The sequence below is a fragment of the Zeus faber genome, assembly GCF_960531495.2.
Source record: "Zeus faber genome assembly, chromosome: 7".
NCBI classification, from domain to species: domain Eukaryota; kingdom Metazoa; phylum Chordata; class Actinopteri; order Zeiformes; family Zeidae; genus Zeus; species Zeus faber.
This window is the reverse complement of record NC_137203.1, coordinates 18,452,839-18,477,521: the sequence shown is the minus strand read 5'-3', so window position 1 is coordinate 18,477,521 and position 24,683 is coordinate 18,452,839. Positions and strand designations below refer to the sequence as shown.

General features: G+C 44.6%; 1 protein-coding gene across 22 annotated transcripts in view; it reads left to right on the top strand.

The window, feature by feature from the left end:
- Positions 1–24,683, top strand: part of LOC307233268 (single-stranded DNA-binding protein 2) — a gene marked incomplete at its 5' end in the record, with an annotated part of 58,892 nt that overhangs the window by 26,899 nt on the left and 7,310 nt on the right. For 20 of the 22 annotated variants that reach the window (XM_080004557.1, XM_080004555.1, XM_080004549.1 and 17 more), the window contains 3 exons: positions 1,627–1,699; positions 4,897–4,958; positions 5,274–5,358. In XM_080004557.1, the coding sequence (XP_079860683.1) occupies positions 1,627–1,699; positions 4,897–4,958; positions 5,274–5,358 (220 nt within the window). The remainder of the gene's footprint in view (positions 1–1,626; positions 1,700–4,896; positions 4,959–5,273; positions 5,359–24,683) is intronic. The other 2 variants (XM_080004561.1, XM_080004553.1) reach the window with 1 other exon arrangement.

Genomic DNA, 24,683 nt, shown 5'->3' with positions numbered 1-24,683 from the left:
GATAATGAGTAGATCGCATCCCTCCTCGTCAGCACAAGTTTTCACTGCAGGACCCTTATCGATTCGAGAGGATATGTAAAGGCGGGGTGACTATTTACCTGCCTTTTATTAAATTTGGGATAAATTGACCAATTTCCCACTGATAATCAGCCTGTACAGTATGATGCCGCGCTGGCCTCCCCGGGGAGCCTCGGTGATCTGATCTATCGATCCCATCTGGATCAATGTGTGTGCTGTGTCCGTGGAGCCGCCTGACCAGCGCTCACCACTCCATTCCAATCCAACACGCTGTGGGTAGCAGCAAAGCTAACAGCGATAGTAGCAGCGTGGACTTACCAAATCAAACCTCTAATTAATTCTAACTGCGATCAAAGACGTGGAAGTCTTTGTGGAGCCCGAGGCCTGAAGAAGAGCTGCTCCAAAGTGTGTCGCTCTCAATGACCTAGAAAATAGTAGACACAGCCAGCCCATGGAATTCCTATTAGGCTAGGTGAATTCAGTTTCCTGTAACATTTTACTGCCATATAATTGCATTTCGGGCACGTCCTCTGCCGCACAATTGCATGCTGTGATCCGTTTCCAGAAAATCATATTTTTGCCTTTTATTGGGGATAGTCATGTTGCATTTTGTTTCAAAGTAGCCGCCCTATTATGAGTCACTGCAGTTGCGATTCGGTGAATGCACGTCAATCGAGATGCCTCATAATTAACTCACTGAATTAACTGAATTAAAATATTAAAAAGATTAAAATATTCACCTTCAATAATTATCGCGGGGTGATTTGGGGGGGCGGGGGAGCACAGTTGGAAAAAATGTGATAAATATTTTCATAAAAATATTCCCATTCACTTATTGCATTGTGATTGGGGGAGAAAAAGTAAAAAAATAAGAAAAAAAAATAAAATAATACAAATATTTACACTTATCAAGTTAAGTTTAGATATGCATTCGATTTTCTGTGGGGGAAAAGAGCCACTGCAACAATCCAGCATATTCATGAGATACGAGCATTTCCATCCCGGCATCCCAGTTAACCTTTACCCCCCCCCCCCAAAATGTGTTGAGCATCCCCAATGCTAATGTAAACCCAGGCTCCAGTTCCTTCTCTCTTTGGATTGGATTGAACGGTTTAATGTTAGACTCTATCAAAAGGTTATAAAAACCTAAAATCTCTGTCCATGTACCCACATGTGTCTTTTTCTGGTCCAACATGGACGTTGTACTCTTTTCACCTGAAACACCTCATCCGTCCGTCGATGCCAGGAAAACATCAGTACGTGGCGGAAGTAAAGCCAGTACGTAGCTGGATGGTAAAACTGGGCAAGCATTGTCAAGTATTGGGAAGTGGATGCCCTACACGCCTTCAATGGAAACAAGGTTCAAAAGGCATAAAGTCTCCCTTTCAAGCTCCCATGCATGGTATTCCACACGTGTCGCTGAATTTCATTTGTGCTTGATGATCATGGAGATCAGGGGTGACTGGGTTTCAGGTTACAAACAAGCTTCTCATTGCTTCCCCTTGTGTGACTTTTTGTGTGTGTGTGTGTGTGTCTGTGTGTGTGTGTGTGTGTGTGTGTGTGTGTGCGTGTGTGTGTGTGTGTGTGTGTATATGTGTGTGTGTGCAGGTTAGCTCTGTACGTGTACGAGTACCTGCTGCACGTCGGAGCGCAGAAGTCGGCACAGACCTTTCTCTCGGAGGTAAGGCGTGTGCGTGTGTGTGCGTGTGTGTGTGTGTGTGGTGGGGGCTTTGACCCTGGTGGAGTGTCCGGTAAGTCAGTCGGTGTGCAGCCGCCAATTGAATTAGCTCGGCCGTGCTGTGCTGAGCTTGCAGTGGGGTGGGAGGGAGGGAGGGGAGGGTGGCGGGGAGGGTCAATATTAGGGCTCCCTCCATTTAGCCGGATTGGGTATAAACCAGAGAGACGCTCAGCCCCGAGCCCAGATCTTCCACTGACATCACCACCACCAGCTCCATCTCGCTGCCCCTTCTCCTCACTTTCTCCCCCACGTCTCTCCGTCATTATCTCTCTCCTGCTCTTTGTAGTTCCTTCTGTCTCTCTCGCTCTCTCTCTCTCACCCTCTCTCTCTCTCTCTCTCTCTCTCCCTCCCTGTGGCGATAAAGAGGTTTGGCGGGGTGAGGACGAGGCCGCCTGGCCCCAGCGCCGTGCGCTAAACGACCCTAAATAATGATGTAGGAGACAAGAGGTGGGGTGGAGTGGGGCGGGGTGGAGTGGGGGGGGCTAGGCCAGAACAAAGGGAAGGCATGGGGAAAGAAAAAAGGGTTACATCATCACCTGGCACGGGTCCACCAGACTCGAGGAAAATCTGGAAATGAAGAGGCGGACTGGGCGCACGGGCCCCTCAGATAGACTCAGATCTGATTCTCTCAATTGTGCTTCCATTCCTCCTTTCTCCCCTTTCCCCTCAGCGTCTGTTTCCGTTCGGTCAATTTCTCGTCGCATTTTCTTTCCGACCGTCCCGCTTCTGCGCGTCTTCACATCTCCCGTCTCCGTCGTCACCCCTCTTCCGTTTGGCGTCTGGCACGACATCCCTCTCTCTTTCTCCTCCCGCGGAAGTGAGGGATGAAAGGCGGATGCGTGGGGAGTGTGGGAAGGCATAAGAGAGCAACAAGTATAAACACAGCCGCTCCGAGACGCCGCCTCTCTCTCTCTCTCTCTCTCTCTCTCTCTTTTTCCTTTAATCTTCTATCGATCTATCATTTTTCTTCTTCTTCTTCTTCTTCTTCTTCTTCTTACGAATGCCCCCGCACCCCCACACGCCAAAGGTAAACATTGCGTCGGCGTGCAGCATGAAGTGGAAGTGGAGGGGGGTTTATCACCCACATCTGTTTTCATCTCCTAGAAGGAGTGATCAGATATTAAGTCTAATGTTATTACAGTTCAGAGCCCAAAATATATAAAAAAACAAAAAACAATATAAAATTATAAAATATTATTTTATATAATATTAAAAAAATATATATATATATATTTTTTTTTAATATATATATACGTATATTAAAAAAATCTCTAATTATGACTGACTTAAATGTCTTTTTTTTATGAGTAGAGTATTTTGCAAAAGGTGCAAATAAGATTAGATTAAAAACACGAGGGTAAAAAAAAGTACATTATATTTACCAAATGGTATTTTGGTATTGTAGATTTTGAAAAACTGAAAAACGCAGTCACAGTGCAACGTACCGCACCATACGACCAAAATGTTTACGTGAAGTTTAAAGATATACTGTTTTCACGCCAATGGTCCAGAGAAAACTGGAGCTGGACGGAAAGGAAGTCAGATAAGCCCGGGACACCTCCGCTCGCTCTTCCCTTATGTATGGAGGAAACGCTTCTTATCCTCGACAGCGACGCGCGTCGCAGGCTTTCTTATAGGATCAGATAAAAAAGCCAAGTTAAGTATGAACAGAGCATTCCGACTCAAGCCGTGTGGGAGGAGTCATTCTGCGTGGCTCCCTCAAGCCCTAAAATACGACACGGCATTGATTTGAAAGGTGACGAAGGCAGAGAACGCCTTCCTTTGTCGAGGCAGAGGTGAATAAAAGGTGACAGAGATGAATAGTGCCAGGTCTGCTTTTGAAAAGCTTCACTAACGTGGAAATAACTTCAGCTGTATTGCTTTAAAAGTTCTGCCTGCATTAACAAAGAAAGTGATAAAAAAAAGTCTCTCTTTTAACCTGAAACATTTTATCTCGCCGCACAAACTTTTAGTTTTATGTTTGGATCCCCGGTGCTGAAGTGATGCATCTACTCAGCTGTCAAAGATCTGGTCTTGAACGCCACTACATTTTTCCAACACTTGATAATATCAATGATTTTTGTTGATATTATCAAGTGTTGGAAACGATCTGCAAGAATCAATAATAATGCCATTGCCTTGATATCAATACCTTTCCCTTTCAATGTCGTTAAATGAACCACGTTCCCATTGACAGGTTTTTTTTTATTTCAAATTGTTCACCAATAAGGGGGGAGGGAGGGAGAGAGAGGGAGAGAGAGAGATCACAGTTTATGGAGCGACGGCCTTAACAGTGTTGAGACGCCATAGAGGTCACTCACACCAATAGATTTGTGTGTGTGTGTGTGCGCGCGCTATTTCTTTAAGGATATATGGATGCTCTGCTATATTTAGATGTGTGTCTCTACACGTCTACACATCCATGTACGTTGTGCCATAAATCAGCTCTGCAGCAGAGTGGATGATGTCAGTTATTGGCCTTGGCAGGAGGGAGGGAGGGAGGGAGGAAGGAAGGAAGGAAGGAAGGAAGGAAGGAGGACAGAAAGGAAGGAAGGGTAGAAGGAGGGATAGAAGCAAGAAAGGAAGCATGATGGAAGGAAAAAATATGGAAGGAATCAAAATCTGTATATTGGGCCAAGTACATTTTCACACAAAAGGAATTCGTCTTGGTGCTTGTATTGTCGTGCAGACAGACGAGTAGCATGAAAAAAAGAGTAAAAAAAAAAACCCAAAATATTGACCAGGTATAAATATAATAGAATATAGTTGGATATTTCTGTACATAATGAATAATAGTGCAGTATGGACATAGTATATAGTAACAGTATGGACAGGGCTTATAGAGAGGATGGTCTAATGTAAAGGGTTATTACAGATTCCTACAGTTGTTACACACACACACACACACACACACACACACACACACACACACACACACACACACAGGACTTATCCATTTATCCATCAGTCCATTGCCAGACAATTGGGACGTAATTCCGTTATGGTATCATGTTAAGGAATCCCCTTGCACCTGCTCCAACCTTCTAATGGAGCTAATTCAAATGTCGTACTTGTCTTTAACGCCTGTCTCTCTCTCTCTCTCTCTCCCTCTCCCTCCCTCTCGCCTTGTTCTCCTCCAGATCCGATGGGAGAAGAACATCACGTTAGGGGAACCTCCAGGATTCCTCCACTCCTGGTGGTGGTGAGCGTTCCCCTTTTTGTCTCTCCCTCCGAAACAAAAAATAATTCCACTCGTTTCGGGGTCGATCCCGCGTTCCCAGTCCGGTCCCAGTGATTTATCCCCCGGGGCCACGCCCACATATTTCCATTTACTTTTTGATCCTCGGAAAACCTCTTGTTTTTCAGAGCCCGCTTGTGAATTTTCCAGCCGCAGATTACAATGAAAATAGATTCAGACTCTCCGCTTTCATCCTCTTTAAGATTCACTGTTGTATTTGATGATGTGACCTGAATGCCGTGCTTCCCTTTCTTCCTCCCCTCCTTCCCCTCGCCGCAGTGTTTTCTGGGACCTGTACTGCGCGGCTCCAGAGAGGAGAGAGACCTGCGAACACTCCAGCGAGGCCAAGGCCTTTCATGACTACGTGAGTCCAAAGAAAAGAAACTTTCCTGGTGCATTCTTCCTGCTCTTTCTGGAGGCTTCTTTCTTTTCCTTTTCTTAAGGTTTCTTCTGGCCTAACCTAAAATAAAATATATAGGTTTTAGAAAGTTAAACTTTTTTTTTTGAAAGTCGGTCCAATGACTTCATTCCATTGATTTATTTTTTATTTTTTTCCCCCGGTGGTCGAGATTTTTGTACATTTTTTCGCGCTGAAAAGCAGTTTACACTTTTATCGGCTTACACTCTGATAGTGCCGTAAAATGAACAAAAAAGAGAATTCAATTATCAATCTCAATTATTTGTTTGAGATTGAACCAACTACAATTTCCCGATCGTGATCAGCCCCACTTTTCACCTCTACCCAGTACAGTAGCTCTGAGGTACTGGAATATCCACCAAAGGGGTATTCAGGAAATCGCCGCTGCGCTCCAAGTCCTGAATTGCTTTGTATTTTGATTTAATTTCTTTCTTTTCTTTTCCTTTACCATGGCTGATTCTTTCATGTCGTTCCCGCTTCCCGCACGGCGCGTCGTGCCTTGACTCAGCCGGCCCGTAAAGCGAACTCTGTAAACAGCTGCCAAGCTCTTGAAGTTTCAGAAGAACCGGGGACCGAAACAAAGGAAGTGTGGGGGGCGGCATCCTCTCCTTTCCACTCATCCCCTCTCTCCTCCTCTCATGTTGTTGTTTTTTCTCTCTGTAGCCAGGAGTCTGACTCATCACATTTTGTCTGCAGCGTGGTTTATTGAGACGCTTTTTTTTTTTTGGGGGGGGGGGGAGTGCATAGGTCAGAGCGTTCTGCCTACCCCAGCGGGATTCTTTCTTTTCCCTCCCGCCGTCTCTCTTTTCTCTCTCTCTACCTCTACCCCTCTCTTTCTAGATCGCTTTTCACTTATTTTCTTCTTTCTATAATCCCACAGACCCACTCAGGGCCATCTTTTTGTGTGTGTGTGTGTGTGTGTGTGTGTGTGTGTGTGTGTGTGTGTGTGTGTCTGTGTCTGTGTGTGTGTGTGCGTGTTGATGCTGATGCTGGGGATGATGGCCGTGGTGGTGGAATGGGCGCTGGGGGAGCGCGACGGCGGCGCTGGAATGCGATGATGTCATCCCCGGCTGCGGGGAAGGAAGGGGGGCAGGCATGATCTCGGCCCCCGGGAAAGAGGAGAGAGGGATTGGAGAAGTGGAGGGAAGGAGGGGGGTGAGGGGAGGCAGAGAGACTGGGGAAAAGTGGAAGAAAGAGAGGGAGATATGGAGAGGAGGTTGAGAGCGATGGATCCGAGACAACAGGATGGAGAGATCAAAAAGAGAGGAAGAAGAGTGATGATAAAGAGAAGTAGAGAGAAGCTTGTGTTAAAGAGGAGGGGTATGGAAGTAAACATGTAGCGGTATAAAACACTCAATATACTCAATTAAAAGGCGGCAGTGTGGATACTAGTATTTGCTGTGGGTATAAATATATTTGGGATATTTCTGTACAGCTGAATAAATATTCATACTATCATATTGACATTAAATTACAATGGATGAGTTGTTACAATGTTATTTCCAAATTATTTCTGATGGAATCACTAAAATATTACAATGTCTAAAGTCTAAATGATTACAATGTCATTACAATTTATTTCTAAAATCTAAAGTATTACAATGTTATGGCTAAATAAATACAATGTTATTACTAAGTTATTTCAGTGTTATTACTAAATGATTACAATGTCTAAAGTCTAAATGATAACCATTTTAATACTAAATGATTACAATGTTATTAGTCAGTTATTACAATGTTACCATTAAATGTTTAAAATGTTATTACTAAATATTCCAAAATCTAAAGTCTAATAAATGTTATAACTAAGTTATTAAAATGTTATTACTAATGATTACAATCGTATTACTAAGTTATTACAATGTTATTACTAAATTATTCCAAAATCGAAAGTCTAATGTTATTATTCTATTTGTGATGACAAACGAATACGCTTTCTCCCTCCTGTCTTCCCGTCAATCACCATCAGTCAAAAATCAACCAAGCAGATTAAACATACTTATCATCGTCTCAAGATGATCAAAAAACTCAAATCAACTCAACCTAGGTCTTAATGCGGCGGGCAAAAGGCCACCTGCAACTGCCGATTCTTACATTTCCTACAGGGAAGTAATCAGAATGATAATTAACACAGTGGTAATTAGACTGCGGGGTCACTTTCAATCAACAGTTTCAACGGCAGATCCAATCAGAGCAGTGTCCCACGTTTCTCCAGCCCAATTAAAAACAAAATGAGGGACAAACTGCGGTGGATGTTATTTGAAAAAGAAAAGAAAAGGAGACCACCTTAAATTGACACTAGCGTGTTGTTGCTTTTTTTTTTTTTTTTTTTTTCTTTTCTTCTTGCTCTGTTGTTTTTTCTTTCAGACTCCTGACATTGAGACTGATAGAGATTTTAATCAGATGTTTTGATGGTAATTATTTTCACATAGCTAATTACCAAGTGAGGGCCTCGTTTTTGTGGGGACATGTTGCCACTCATCCCCTTCTCTGCGTCTCTTAACCGAGATAATTGATAAGATTCAGGGGAAAGCTCTGGAGTTTGTTTGTTCCAATATCCAATTTCCTTTGTGTGCTTTTTATATATCGGTAGATTGCCTCTTTGTAAAACAGTGATTGGGTCTTAGAAGACGGTTTAAATGGAAATAATAATTAAAATAATAATAATAATTATTATTATTATTATCTTAGAAAGAAGAATTATAAAAGTAAAAATGTTTATATATATATATATATATATATATATATATATATATATATATATCGTCTCGTTCCAATGGAACCCTCTAATGGGTGAGATATATTAGGCAGTAAACGAACAGTCAGTTCTTAAAGTTGATGTGTTGGAAGCAGGAAAAATGGGCAAGAGTAAGGATAAGAACGACCTGACTTGGGCCAAATTGTGATGTCTAGACGACTGGGTCAGAGCATCTCTAAAACAGCAGGTCAAAACAGGTCTTGTGGGGAATCGAGGAGGAGAGCCGGGGAGGCAGGAGTGCACAGAGCAACAACCAGAAACACACAACATACATATTTTACTTTTCTTCTCTGGGTTTTTAATACATTTCTTATTTAAATTCTGCTGTTATTCAGTTGTTGTTTTTTTACAGTGATCGAGAATCAAATAAAAAAAGAATTTTCCTGTCTCGCGAATGGTATTGCGTCATTTCCAGGGTGTCAATTCTGGTGCGTGTTTTTGGGAGAAAACGTTGTTCGGAGACCCGACAGACTTGTGTGGGATTCCTCTTGGTGAAAGATCTTGTAACGCGTGAGCCCCCCTGTCGCCGATCAGTCATGTAGTGTGAAAACCACAAGACTGCAAGATTCCCCCATCGCACGTGAGAAAGTTGCGCCGTGTTAACAGTACAGCGCTCTCATGATTTTGAAAGTCGTGTAGTGTGTCCACGGCATTACAGCTTTTAAAGGATCTGCTGCTAACGTCTTGGTGCCAGATACCATGCCTCCACGGGTCAGAGCTGTTTTGGTGGCACAAGGGGGACCTACACAATATTAGTGGTTATTAGTGGTGGTTTTAATGTTGTGGCTGATCTGATAATTATATTTTTATATATATATATATATATATATATATATATATATCAATAAATAGTTCCTTTTTCCATTGTTTTTCCAAAATCTTCCATTATTCCGTATTTTTACTGGGGAAAAAATCTGAATCCAGAGGTTCCTTTGTCTGGTTAGGTCCCGATTCTATGTGTGCTTGGCTAAATATGGACTGGATATTCTCCGACCGTGAAAGCATGTGCTCTGATATCAGTTATGTGGTCAGAGGTTGGATTGGGAACATATCGGCACCGGATATGACTAGTATCCGGAGCTTGATACTGACATGATATCAGCCCGAATTCACATCATATCCACTGCTGTCAAATCCAGGCAGCATTCCGCTGCTATCGAAGCAGGTTTATTATCGCTAAATACAGCCATTGTTTCTTCCTCTGACAAGACGTTCCATCCATGAGAAGGTTATTTACAGTTCTGTTCTGTTAAACACTTTCTAAGTTGTCCTCTAAGTGCTAAGCGAACGATATTCCATTTTTCACGCAGCCGTGAACTCCGAAAAACAAGCTATTACATTTTTTTTTTCTGACAGATCTGAGAGTCTATATTGCTTTTCTGTTTTTCAAGGAGATACGGATACAACTTAATTTAATTCTCGCTGACAGTGTAATGAGATTGAAAGTTTAAAAAGATGGAGGCTCATTGCGAATTCGTTGCAAATGAATCTTAGATTTCCTGTTTGTGGGATAAATGAGAATGGTGGGTGCAACGTGATTGAAAGGAAGGCCAATACATTTGAATAGATCCTTTATTCCAAAGATTATAGAGGAAGCCTATTTGTAAGGGCTGGCTTCTGTACCATACAAGTTTGAAATGTGTGTTTTGGAAATGTATTGGAATTACTTTCCCCTTTCCCTTGAGCAAAGGAACTTATGACACCAGGGACTTATGACAATGTTTATAATCTACAATGTGTAAATCATTTAAATCCATCCGATTCAGACTTATTTGAAGTAAAACAACAGTTGAATGCTAATTCCAGACAACGTGACTTCCATTGGACACAAGTGCGTGTTTTCCCGCTGTCTTCAGCATCTACAGTACTGTATATACAGAAATAAATGTGTTAAAATACAGTATATTTGTACTAACTCTAAACAGCTCTCACCTGATGTGACATGAGGAACCAAGTGCACACTGTGTGCCATTGAAGATCTGAACACACTGTACTAATCCTCCCACACACAAACCACAGTCTGTCGTTACAAGGGCAACAGGAAAAACAAAATGCGATTTTTTTTTTTTTTTTTCATGCCAGTGATGTGTGACAGTTTCATCACATGACATTACGCCGATCAGCTGTTTCTCCGAGCGGGAAACCACAGAAGCCAGACGACGCTCCGGCGGTGTCTAGAGACACTTCACAGAGGTTCATGCCGAATTAGAGACCATTTCAGGTTTAAGGAATGATGCGTCTTCACCTGAAGTACTTACTTACCCTGTGAGCCCTGTTACTACAAACTGTTTAACATCCAGACGGCGCTCGCCAGAACATTGAGGCACGTTGCCAAAGAATAAAACATTTTGGATGACTGAGAACAGATTTGCTTAAGTGTAGAGTATGGTTTTTGTGCAGTTGCTACTCCAAAGCTTCTTGTTGGCCTTCCTTGGGTGCAGCCGTGAAGAGCATCAAAAAGCCTTGAGCTTCAGGTCTGACTGACGTGCTGTGTTTGGCGTTTAGTGTTGGGTCGGTCACAAACGATCCCATTCTTTGAACGCTCGCTGGGTGATGAGCAAGATTTTGCCGTCTCCTGCCGCCGGCAAATGTTTCCCCCCTGCATTTGAGAGATGGCCTTTGCTCCTCCCTCGCGGGGAGGTGCCCTGGCTGAAAAGGAGCGCACCCGCTGTCACGTCAGGTTCACAAAGCGAGGACAACTTTGATAACTTTGATAAAACTTTGAGGTTTTATTTCAATAAGTTATTTTACTATTATTATTCATGTGTGAAAAATACTGTTTTACACGGAGCCCCTAGGGGGATATAGGTGGGGCAATGAAAAGCAATAAAACTAAAACTATTGCTTCATCACGCAAAGGTTCTGCATTATCCCGCAAAACGTTTTTGTGGCCAGATCCCAGCTGTAGACAGTAGAAGAAGGTCGGTAGACTGAATCACCGGTCAAGTGTGTCATCCGGGATGCAACAAACATAATGGAGTGGTTCATAGAGTTTTATTTTGAACTCGGCCTTAAATATGAAGAAATTAAATCAGAAAAAAGTGTGCGCGGCGTGGTTTCTACATAAGTGAAGGACAGCTGAAAAGGACACTTTGCGCAAGGGGGTTATTCTCAACGGAAAACGTACTCAGGCTCGGCGAACCTAGTTGATTTCATTCGCGACCGACTGCAATTCTCCGGAAAACTCCACGGGTGGCGATGGATGTGTGCCAAATGTAGAGAAAGCGAGTGTGAGAAAAGAGGATGTGCACTTGGTTCTGAAGGAGTTGGATCCTAGAGGAGTGTCAATAAGAACAGCAAGACGTGTCTGAAGGTGCAGCTACTACTCGAAGGGGCCCAACTTTATCTGGCATCTGACATCATGATGAACTGAAACCATATCCTATTTGTTAACGGTTGCATTGACGCCTTTTTGAGGAAAATTATCTGGCTTAATGCCTACACAACCAGTAGTGATCCAAAGTTGATTGGGGGCTATTACCTTGAAGCACTGCAGCGTTTTTGGGGCTGTCCTGGAGTTGTGAGGGCAGATATTGGAACTGAAAATGGCCATGTCAGAGACTTTCAGCGTTTCCTCCGCATCAATCACCTTGCATTTAACTCTCGACAGCAACTTGGAAGTATGTATGGAATGTATGGAACTCTGGATTTCCTTGTTTGCAGACCTCAAAGACGACGGGTTCTTTCATGGAGGGTTTTTGGACAAAAGCCTGCTCCAGATTTGCTGTATGGGACTCGTCCAAGTGAGTTGAATTGGTGTGACAATGAGTTGATGCTGGTGCACGTGTGTGAGAGAGGGCATGTGTGCGAGAAGGGGGAAATGGCTCAAATATAACAATGCGTTGTTAAAGCACATTGGCTATATGAGGTTAAATGTGTAGTTAGTTTTGCTTAAATTGGCTTGGAAAATGTTTTCACAGGATGGATGGAGCTGGCTGACACCATCAGGCCATTAACGAAGGTCAACAAATCCCACTGCGGTGGGTCTGGGTGGGGGGGGCTTGACGCCTCCCTAGCCTCGGGCAACGATGACGGTACGGGTTTTTCCGAGAGAATGTCGTTTTTGAGGTTCAGCCGCACACGTCGTTCTCTCTGAAAACCCCATAGCACCATCTTTCACAGGGGCTGGAAGGGGGCTCCAAGCCTTCCCTCTATGACTCACCGCATCTGGATTTATTGTTGTGATCCGGCTACCGGGGCGGAGTCGGGCCACCTGCCTGACATCCGCGGATATGTTCTGGGTGCACGATTACAATACCATCAGGCCGCCAAGTCGCCTTCACGCTGAGTCTCGGTCTCGGGGCGTTTTAATCGCACACTCGCGTTGCCCGTTTTCAAAAGGTCACCTGGCATCAATCCCTCGAGCCCGCCAGCGCTGAGGTTCTCATCCATCTACTTATCTCTTTGTGCCGCTGAGTTGAGAAAAGCTTGTTTGTGTCCTTCAATCATTTGCTTTAAGGAGCAGGACATGGATGGAAAAAGCAGGACTCGAACTTGTGACGGCAGCGTGTGAACCATCACACTTGGCCCTGGTCTCTCAGCATCCAACCCTCAAGTCCTCCTGCAGTGACTTATCTCTTTGAGGCATTGGGAATTACCGACTGATGTCTCCTCTGGTCATCCTATTTACAAAACAATGGCGGTGACTTTAATGCCAAAACGTTGTTTTGCATTTACCTGTAGGAGTACAGTGACAGGATCAATACCATTTCTAATAAAAGAGTTCTGTCCATTATAGAGAGACCAGTCCTCAGTTTGGGACTTGGAGCGCAGGGCTCTCGATTACAATTCTTCCGTTTTCCAGCCATGCTTGCATTAAGTCAGTTGGAGATGGGCCTCACATTTGTCCGCCCGGGGCCTCCAATTCTAACACCGCCCCGCTGGTTCCCATCAAAGAACCATAATTCCCCTCACTACTGGTGTTAGACTCAGACTTCTTTACTGTAAAGAATTTTGGATCCTTGACTTAAGGTTGGAAGAAAGAAAGACTCGTGTGGACTTTTCAGATCCACTCATGAGGCTGAGATAGTCCTGTGACTTTAATGCAGCAGAGTAAATGGTTCATAACCTGTTCAACTGAGTCGGCATCCTTCTTAAAGACTCGAGACAGACTGTTCAGGGAACCCATCAAGACAGGAACGTATCTCACCGATGAAGGGGGATTATTATTCAGCAGAATCGCGTGAACGGTGATGATTACGACTTCAAGGTGAATCACTTGATTGCGGAAAAATGCTAACGGAGGCTGTACCTAAAGTGGAATGGTGTTTCTGCTGTTTTGCGCTTTGCATGGATGAAAAGAGAGAAGGGAGCCAGAGAGGAAAGGAAAGGAAAGGGGGAGGCATGGACAACCTAGAAACAGACACTGCTGTGCCAGCTCCTACCATGGCGGCTAACAAGCTGATTTCACCTAGTTGAGAACCAATGGGGGCTGGGGAGACCCCCAGTCTGTTTCCAGGGAAACTGAGCACTTTCTCCTCTCCATACTCCTCTCCAGTTTTCTCCGTCTCTCCCTCTGTCGCTTTCCTCCCCCCTTCTCTCCTCTATCCCCTTGTTTCTTGGCGGTGCTGAGGAGAGAGCTGTGGAGGTGACTCACTGTAGCATCATTGCCATGGCAATGGAAAGCGATTTGGAAAGGGAGCGGGAGAGTGTATGGGGACTGCGATAGATGCAACAGAAATGATCACGGCGTATATGCCTCTTTTTTTCCTTTCTTTTTTTACTTTAAATCTCATGCCCAACAGCCAAAGAAACATCACTGCTTCCATTTTTTTGCCTGGCTCCTTTTTATTCTCTGCAGCCATTACTTCGGTCTCATTTATGTTTTTTTGCTCTCTGTGTCGCTCACTCTCTCTCTCTGTCACACTCTCTGCCTTCCTCTCTCCTATCCTCACCCCCTCCTCTCTCACCGGCCCGTTGCACTCGTGCCTCTGGTGAAGTGTCAAGGAGTGTGAGTGTATGCGTGTGTGTGTGTGTGTGTGTGTGTGTGTGTGTGTGTGTGTGTGTGTGTGTGTGTGTGTGTGTGTGTGTGTGTGTGTGTGTGTGTGTGTGTGTGTGTGTGTGTGTGTGTGTGTGTGTGTGTGTGTGTGTGTGTGCGCGCGCGTGCGCTTGCGGTTACTTTCCGCTGGCTTATCACGCCGAGCCCTGTCCCGCGCGTGTTTGGACACGCCAAGGACGTGTGTTTGTCGTGTTCACATATGCACGCCCGGTAAGCTGCTCCGCAGCAGGCCGGGTAAAGACGAGGCCACGGAAGCGCAAGGAGGTGTTGCGGGAAGGGTATAAGTCGGGGGCCAGGCGAGCAGCGCCGGGATTGAGAGCCAGAGCCAGGTTTCGAACTGGCCGAGGTTGGAGGTCGTCACAGGTGTAGTTGGGATGGTTTACACAAGGAATTTCCGTTCTAACGCAAGGTTCCAAAGATGGGAGTCGGGAAGGCGCGGTAAGGGTTTTAAGCACTAGTCGACTCACGTAGGAGAATCATACGAGAGGTGTACCCCGAGAGCAGCGGGGTGAGTAGGGATGCCTTACAGAAGGAATTTCCGTTCGATAAGGATTTTAATAAGGATTGAGAATCGGGAAGGCACGATAAGCGTCTTAAGTACAAGTTGACACCATCCCTGCCCCACGCAGGAGAATAATACAAGAGGTTGTAGCCTGCACAGAGGGGCGAGGTTAGGGGTCACCCCAGGTGCAGTAGGGATGATTTACAAATGGAATTTCCGTTCAATAGCAAGGTTCAAGGGGTTTGAGTTTCAAGTGACACCAGTTGACACCACGCAGTAGAATAATAGACGTGTGGCCGGCACAGAGTGAGAGCAGTATGGTTAGAGGTCATGGCGGGGAGCGGAGGTGTAGTTTATTCAAAGAATTTCACGTTCCGACCAGTGGTGAGGACACAGCCCAAACACAGACACAGAGAGAGGCAGGTAAACTTTCTGACCCCAACTAACCCCTGTGGTTATTTTCCTGCTGTACACACCCCCTTCTTTATCTCGTACCGTTTCTTTTATCTGGTCTCCTAGCGCTAAATGGCAGTGCCACACCGAAACGGAACGTCTCATTTGTTGTCTGCCTGTGGTTGTGGTTCAGATGGCCTCAGTGAGCGGGGCTCCGCTAGATCCTCAAATGCAGCACACCGTTTGTTTTTTATCCTCCTGCGTCTACAAAATGATTTGAAGTGACGGCGGTGGATTCCTTTTACGCTGTATGTGTATCGCTCTAAATATATCACCTACTGTATTCCTAGAATCCTTGCGACTGCAATACAGGGTCCATCTACCGATCTGCCCCGATCTGAAAGGCCGTGTGTAACCTTGACAGAATCTTTGTTGCATCTCAAGATGGAGCTTTTAAATCTGTCTCCGTGGAGGGGAAAGCGTTTGTACAGCCTGCGTTCAGTCCACCACTGCATCGTCCCTCAGCTCTACCTCTGGTGCCGTGGAGCAGCTCCACGGTGTTTACAGCGTGTGGATAATAATATCTCGAATTAAGGAAATGGCAGCGCTGGTACCTGCCACCATGCGGCTGTGCTACCTTGGATCACTTGGAGAGACTAATCAGAAGAACATTTAGCTGTAACTGTGGCTGGGGCATCAGCTGTAACGGCACACAAGAAGGTGTCTGGGATTAAGTTCTGCCAGTCAATGTGATGCTAAGCCGGGAATAGTGAAGCGGTGGAGAGAGAGGAGACTTTTTTGACTTATTTGAAACTCTGATCCCTAGTCACATGTTGACTTCCCGATTGTTTTAAATCTACAAAATAATGTATATATTTTTTCCATTTAATCCACATGTGATGTTGTCCCTATTTTCCCTATATTTTCCCTACTGTGTTTTTGTGAATCAACTTAAAGAAATGCAGCACACGTATACAGTACATGTACAAGCCGACATGTGCACGTAGTCCGATTTTGCCACCTTTTTTGGAAATATATGTATCATGTAGGACATAAGGACACACAGATGGAGACACATACACTCCTCAAATTGTTGCTTAATGCCTCAGGCCTGGAAAGCAAGGAAGAAACCCCACACGGCGGAGGGGAGTGTATAAATATATCTGCGTATTCTGTCAGGAGGGGGAGCGGTGAATGTCAGAGGGCGATTTTAAGCCCATCTGCCTTGAAATTGAAAAAGTGAGTTTGGCTGAGGCTTGGACGGCGGAGTGTGCCGAACAGTTTCTGGTCGCCACGGGAGACTGTGAATAATACATGTTTAAAAGCAGAGCGCGCCCATTCTCACCGCGGCCCCAACAAAAGACACTTATCCTTCAGTCTTAGCGCTCTTAATTTGGACATTTCCATGGTACATTTAGAAGGAAACTATCTTTGAGGCATATTTTAGAGGAGAAACAAAGAACTACAGGCTAGTTAGTCAAAACAGTTACATTTGTGTGTGTGTGTGTGTGTGTGTGTGTGTGTGTGTGTGTGTGTGTGTGTGTGTGCGTGTGCGTGTGATGTGTGCGATGAGGAGGGCCAGCATCTCTTCTTTCCATTTCCTCCCCCCCTCGTTCAGGAAGTGGACTAATGGCATTTGAGAGGATGGAGGGAGTGGGGCATAGCGGCAGGGAGGAGGAGGAGGAGAAGGAGGAGGGATGGGGTTCCTTCCTGTGTGCTGCGTGTCATTTGTATATCCCCTTGTAATGGCTTCGGCCTTGAGACTCGGCGGCACAGCCCATCGCGCACACGCACGCACGCACGCATACACACACACTCTCCATACAACCATAAAGGACTGTATCTACACTGTATCTATTCTCACCTCATCTTGCTGTACTCTCTCTCTCTCTCTTTCTCTTCTACTGTCCCAAAATTAACATTTTCTATTATTTCATGTATCATAATGTCACATGGATGTAATCACGACATTATGATGATTATTCAAAGCATTTAACAGCATTTCCCTTTGACAAATATTTCACTATATTATCATACTGTATATTCTCATTTTCAACCCCAACTTTGTTATTTTCAGTCTCCCTCATATTGCAATGCTTCATATCTATAAATAGAAAATACCATTCAAAAATCCAAAACCTGGCTTTTTCCCCTTTTGTGTTTCCCTTTCCTTGTTTTTGCAGATACACTCTGACGCACAGGCGGCTTTTACACATTCGAGTCGTGCCTCATCTGTTTGTTGTCGACAACCATAGATTCTAAATGCTTTACATGACTATTCTTCCCTTGTCAAAAAAAAAAAAAAAAAAAAAAAAAAAAAAAAAAAGGTGTTTTGGTGGAAACACGTTTCATCACAGCAAATATCAACAAATATAATTTGCCCGGAGACAACGGCTTAGTACGAAACAAAAAAGAGAGTTCTAGGTCCAGGTTGAAATTGGAGAAATTATAGTTGATGTGTAATCAGAGAGGAAGGTACAGGAATGAGAGAGGGTTCATTTCTGGGAGAAGAACAAGGAGGAGGAAAAAAAAAACAACAACATTGTGCCGAAAAGACAGAGATGAACTGGCGAGGGGGGGGGGGGGGGGGAGCAGCGTCTGGCTCAGGGGAGAGAGAGAGAGAGAGAGAGAGAGAGAGAGAGAGAGAGAGAGAGAGAGAGAGAGAGAGAGAGAGAGAGAGAGAGAGAGAGAGAGAGAGAGAGAGAGAGAGAGAGAGAGAGAGAGAGAGAGAGAGAGAGAGAGAGAGAGAGAGAGAGAGAGAGAGAGAGAGAGACAGCCCGTTGAGATTCGACTCACGTAGGTGTCTCGGTCTCTGGAGTAATGAACGAAGATGACTTTGCACACACACAAACACGTGTTCACTCGTAGGCCTACGTCTGTACGTATGATAACACGCACACGTTACGGAGGAACACGTTTCATGACGCCGTTGAGAAAAAAAACAATGTTATTCTCTGCACAGGAAGTTGTGTTTTTCTGTGTCGACGTGTGGAAATGCACTGGAGATGCATTTTGAGCCGTCATCTCAGATCAAGTAATTGCAATTCAATTGTTAATTCATTAATTTCCATTTCTGTTCATTTGATGTTGCTATAAGGTCTATAACAGTGTAATAACACATCCACCTTGTGAAAACAGATGTTTATTGGCGTTGAACCTCGGAACATCTGGATACAGTTAATTTCCCTCAACTGCAGTAAATGAATGGAAAGAGATTGCATTCGTATTTGTCGCAACATTCTCACATCGGCTTGAAATTCCCTTGACATTGGGATGAAAACATATTATTATAGAATCAAACGATTTTGCAAAATGATTGCTCATGTCAGCTCGAGTGAATTGCGATCAGGCGATTATGTAATAAATAACTGTGAGAGCTGAGTCTGGTTGCTGGTTGGGTTTAGTCTGGATTCGATTAAAGAGTCAGATTAAAAGTCGGTGCAACATAGAGGAAGTGCTTGAACCTGGTTGGCTGACACTACATCTGGAGCCTACAACTGAGTTTGCAGATAGGCCCCTGAACACCGTCCGTTAGGGCGATATTGCCTTAATCAAATATTGACCGAGTACCTCAGTAACAATCATTTGACGATATTTTGGGAATGACTATGGCTGCTTTCACACGATATTTACACACCAGAAATATTTCAGAAACGATAATGTGGTTATTTTGACCAATCAGGGAGAGGCGTTAATTACTAGTCTATGAACTTCAGAAAGTAGCACTACTTTATTTAAAGACAACATTCAACTGTTTTGCATAATTATAATAACTAAAATCCCAAATGATAGTCTCATATAGTTTTGATCTGCAGTCTCAAACAACTATTTCTTAAAAGCCTTTTCCCGTTGACCAGTGGCCGTTGACCCTCGCTGTTCTGCCTTTATGTTCCTCCATTTGAGACCGAATGTGATGTCTCATGTTGGAATGGCTCGTAGCATAGCATGGGCACGGTATGCATGGCCGCTATACAAGTCCTCTCCAGGAAAGTGATCGTCTGAATAATTTAAACAACAAATGAGTTTGCCAGGAGGTGCAGGTGTTCCTCTGAGTCTTTCCACCGCCTCAGGTTTCCTCACAGCTCCCGATCCTCAGGGCCGGGGAGGAATCAGCATTCACCACCAGCCATTAAACAATAACATGGTCTCCAGAGGAAGCACCCTGCCCCAAAACCACACGGCCTGGCCTGGACACATCAGGCCTGGACACATGAGGGTTTGACAATAAGCATCTGTGTTCTGCTGACGATCAGCTTCTATTTATGTAAATCACTTAGAGTTACATATTGTGTGAAAGATGCTATACAAATATAGGGTATTATTATTATTATTATTATTATTATTATTATTATTATTATTATTATTGTTATTAATAATAATAATAATAATAATAATAATAGTAATACATATTTGATATCTTCCAAAAACCCATAAAGAGTAATTCTCTTTAGATAGTCATTCGATTTTTGGAAGATAGATATCTTCTTCATATTGACAGTTTCATCCTTAGACCTAAGTGACAAAATGCATACTCTAACAATGTGTTTGGAATATAGCAGTAGTTTGTTTGCTTTTTTGGTAAAAGAGCCACATGTCACCTCTTTGTACGATTATTTTGTGAATACAAAACATAAAACTCTTTGTACGATTATTTTGTGAATACAAAACATAAAATAATCTTGGGGCCTTATTATTAATTCTATTTTTATAGGAGCCGCATCAAGTCTTCAGATTGAGGCCCAAGCCCTGACTTCAGAACCAGTAGCTGTCTGGAAAGCCCAAAATGCTCATTGGACACATTCGGCTCGGGTTCATTTTCGCCGATATAAGAATTTAGTATGAACTGGAATTGATCGGTGGCATTTAATTTATATTTTGGTGATCAATATCTAGAGAACACGAGTGTGTTTCTTCTGAAAGAGAGGGGACGCTGTGCACAAACCACCAGGGAAACTGAAAGAACTGCTGTAAACATTACAAAGAAATCCTAAGGGAAGGATCTGAAAAGTAAAATTTAAATACAAGGTGTTAAATGTATGTATATTTATTGTAGACTATTTTATAGTCGTGCTCAGGCATAGATGGATCGTACAGATTCTGCCTGCGGACCTCTTCGCGCAAACCTTCCTTCGGGACGCGTCCATCTTGAATTACCCGAAGCACACGGCGTAGAGTTCCAAACATCACAAGCTCCACGAGCCTCGCGCAAAACCGCCGTGCGGGGCTGCCACGAGCGCCGCAGTGACGCCATTTGTGCCCGGCACACTAAACGACACTTTAGTTGCTCCAGGTGTATTTGTGTCACGCACCGACTCAAATATCTCGTTGTAGCTCTCACAGCAACTTCGGGAAGAGAGTAAACATCGATGTGTGAAGTGTAAATAATGGGGCCGTTATCACAGTATCACACTGTTTGCTCTTCTTTATGTTTGAAAAGGTCAAGCGCTCATGAAAAAAAAAAAATAACAAAGCTGGGACTGCGTAGCAGCGCTGGAATTTAGTTCGGTGCAGATATTCCTGCTTTGGTGATAAAACTAGATAAGAGTCAACAGGAACGTCCTGGTTCACATGCGCTTGCATTGTGATATTATTATCCATGTTCGAGCAAAACATTATCATCCAAACCATCGGCATTCTGATTATCCTCATTGAGGCCTTTTCGTAAGCTCTATATTGATCTTTTTTTTTTTTTTTTTTTTAATCTCAATGATAAATGCTTCGATATCTTATTTCATTGTGAGTGGACATCAATATTATACAGTATATACTTAAAAAAAAACATCTATGTGTTTTATTTCACTACCACCAAATAACAACATAGTGGAAGTCATTGTAACTAAGGGTGTAGTCAGCAGTTTTTTCATTATTCAATACGCCGCCATCGATGGCCTTCGCCAGGTTCTAGAGATAGAAGAACACAAACATCAGCCTTCATCTTGTCTTTGACGCTCTCTTTTAGTGTCATTTAGCCGCCGCCGAGTGCACCCAGCAGCCGGACGCACCCTGGGACCAGCCTCACCTCCCGTCCCTGTGGGGTTATTGAGTGAGGGGCCGGGTGCGAAACATCGTCCCCGGAAAGCGCTGGCTGTGTGAGTGACATTTCAGCGGCGTCCATGGTTGTTGACGTGTGTGGGAGATTGAACTTGCGCGGCTGCGTTATTATACGCCAGAGGCGGGGAAACCCTTTTCCTATCAAGGGCCATTTCAATTTTTCTAACATCCTTCGAGGGTCCACACTAAATTATTGAACACGTAGATCACACTAACCTCTAATGCTATGGCTGGAACTGCTTCTCTTTAGCAAGGCATCTGATGTCAGATGGTGGTGATGATGATGCTACTCGCAGCTGGTTTTCCAGGTTTGGGTCAGTCGGCCTTGAGCGGAACCAAGTTTTTGCAAGGGTCCGTTTGGAAAGGGGCTGCTTACCGCAGTAGGGGATCCCAAACAGAGATGCAAACTTCAGCGCATGTCTCCTCAGAATGGGGAAAAGCCTCCTGACGTACAGCACACAGTTGATAGAACTCGGTGCCGAGGGAGGTTGTTATTGTTGTGTTGCTTCGAGCTCGCCCGTTGCTCTGCAGCTCAGTGATTTTGGTGTTGGTCGGTTGTCAGGCACATCAGCTGGTTCCACGTTAAACGGCGTAGCAAATATGTTCTGTTCCTTCGGTTTGCTTTTCCCGTCCTGAAACCTCTCGCCCAACGCCTGAAGGAGTTTCACGTGCTCACCGCCGTATTCAGATGCCATAGCAGGGCTTTTTTGTTCTTGCAGAGCAGGAACATGCACAGTGTTACCCCTTTCCAGTTGCACTTGCCACAACTTTAATTTAGCTTTAAATTACCCCACATTTGGGTCGGGACCTTGGAGATTGACTTTCAGCTCTGAGGGGTACGTGGTAATGTCCACCATCAAGGCCAAACCACGCAGCCGCTTGCTATCACTGAGTTCCACGACAGGTTTTCTCCTTCATCCCCATGAATTCATTTACTTCGTCCCTCAGTTTGTAAAAGCATGTGAGCATATTTTCACGACTCAAGCCATCGCACCTCAAAATGGTAAACCAGATCCTTGAACTGGCGGCTGTTTAGCCCTCTGCTTTTGATGAGATTTATGACGGAAACGACAGTCGTGATTACATTGTGGGGCTTGAGGGAATGCGCACACGGACTCTCTTGATGTATGATACAGTGGCATACAACTAAATCAAGTGGATCGCGACTGGGACCACTCATTTCTTTTTTGACAGATGCAGTCAGTCCCTTTTTGCGTGTCAACCCATGGCTGGGGCTCCATCTGTGGCAAGGTCCACTTTAATTTCAATGGTAGTTACATTTTTTTCATAGCCGAAACAACTTGCTAAAACAAATCCTCACCTTCTGTAGTACCATGCATGGCTTGTAAAGACAGAAATTCCTCCCTCACATCAAACCCGGCAGTAATCCCAAGCACGGAAATGGATAGTCGGGCGGTATTTCTCCTATCTGTTGTTTCATCGAGGCCAGAGAGAAAAACTGGAAATTCCTTCAGTGTTCTTCCAACATCTTGTGCCGTCATCCGTAATCCGCTCTGCGGCGGGTTCTTCGAGACTGAAACTGACACTTTGGAACAATTTTACTTTGTCCGGTGCTCGCGGCACCGCAGCAGCCACAGGGAAACTCCTCACAAATTCTCCTCCTGAATGAGGTTTCAGCTTCTGACCTACAGTACTGGCTTCCTCACAGCAAAAACGTGCCTGCGTGACACTGTCTCCGTCGGAAAGCGGTGAATGCTATGAAAGCTGCTCGTTGGACGCCCAAACCCCGCCGACGAGCGCTGACTTTGTCCTTGCAACTCGTCCAGTTTGGCGTGTTTCCACCTGTAATGGCGCTTGAAATTGGCACTGCGAGTGCGCCCCCACAAGCTAGGCCCGCTGGCTTGCCTTTTACCTAAACCGAAAAATTATCGCTTGTCCATTTCTCTTGGAAAGTGGCCATGATGCGTGTCAGCGATGACACGTAGCCAGGCACGTGGGGGTTCCTCTGCCCCTTGATGTAAATGGTGCCCTTTTCATCAGGAACATTTTATTTTTGTGTGAATGGGAACTGAGATTTTATTGGAAACAGCTGTATTACACATGTTCTATAAGAGGTGTCCCCACTCAGATGCACCCCTATTTCGGAAGGCTGCTGATTCTTGTTTATCTTAAGGTAGGTTTGTTGATTTGTAGGATTATTTTTATTGTTTGTTGTACTTTTTTTTTTCTGGTTTATTGCATATTACCAGTTTTATCTTTTGAATTCATTCTGTCTGTCTGTCTGTCTGTCTGTCTGTCCGTCCCCCATAGAGCAGCTTCAATAGATAAACTAAACCGGCAGCCATGGTTATGATGCATCTCTCCCATCGGCACAGTATCGGCACAGTGTGGTGTTTTTAATCTCTCCTTTACATACATTATAACACTTGTTGTCTAGTAAAAGGCGGGACCTCCGCCACAGTTAAATGGGACTCCCTGTACAGTGGATACTTTCCACCACGCCCGCTTCAGAGGCTGTGACGCATCCATAACGTTTCAAGGCGACCAAGCAATCTCGCCGACGGCCGCCATCAAGGACTCTTGTTGTGTTATGTCGTCTGACCGTCTCATCGGGCTCCACCCGACTGTCTAAGATGTTGCGTGTTTTTGAAGTAAAGAGCGGAGCATGATTTAGTGTAGCGCGGAGGAGGTTTATTGATGCGGGCTCCTTCCTCTCAGGTCTGTTCACATCAGCCCCTGTTTTCGTAGTCGGCGCTGAACTGCACTATTTGCATAATTATTTTTGTTCTTGTTTGGTGTGCGTTCAGGGTTTCTTGGGCATGGACAATGCACCCTGGTGGGTTTTTGTTGCTTTAAAAAAAGAGAAAAGAAAAAATGCTTCTTTGTCAGCAGGTCAGGTACAACCCCCCCCCCATCTCCCTCTCTCACTCTCTTGCTCACGGAAACAAACACACAGCACAAACACATACAGTATTTGTGCACACACACATAGACACACACACACACACATTCTCTCTCTCAGACACACACACACACACACACACACACACACACACACGCGCATTCCAGTCATAATCTCCGCTTTGTCCTCTTTTCTCTCTCCGCCTCCCTCCCTTCCTCTCTCTCTTTCTCTCTCTGTCTCTCTTCCCTCTCTCAACACGATGGCAAACTCAGCAGACCTCTAGGCTGCCAGCGAGTAAAAAGGAATTCTGGGTAATCCAGGGTGGTGTGAGGAGGAGGAGGAGGAGGAGGAGGAGGAGGAGGAGGAGGAGAAGGGAGAGAAAAAGATAGAAACTAAAACTCTAAAGCATCAAGCGCATACAAACACACACGCACACACGCACACTCACAGAGACTCCAAATCCAGTCTCTCACCACTGAACCAGGGAGATACAATATCCATCTGGGTCCATCTGGGTCCATCTGTGCTCTCGTCTGCCGAGACCCGAAAAGCAGCCTCTGTTTGAGGAGCAGCGGAATATGGGGTCCTCCCTTTCCCCCAAAATACACCACCAAGACATCAGGTTAGGGGCGGGGGCGGGGGGGTGGGGGCGGTGTCTAGTCAGGAGGGTCTTTTTTTTTTTTTTTTTTATCTGTGCCCCTGATTA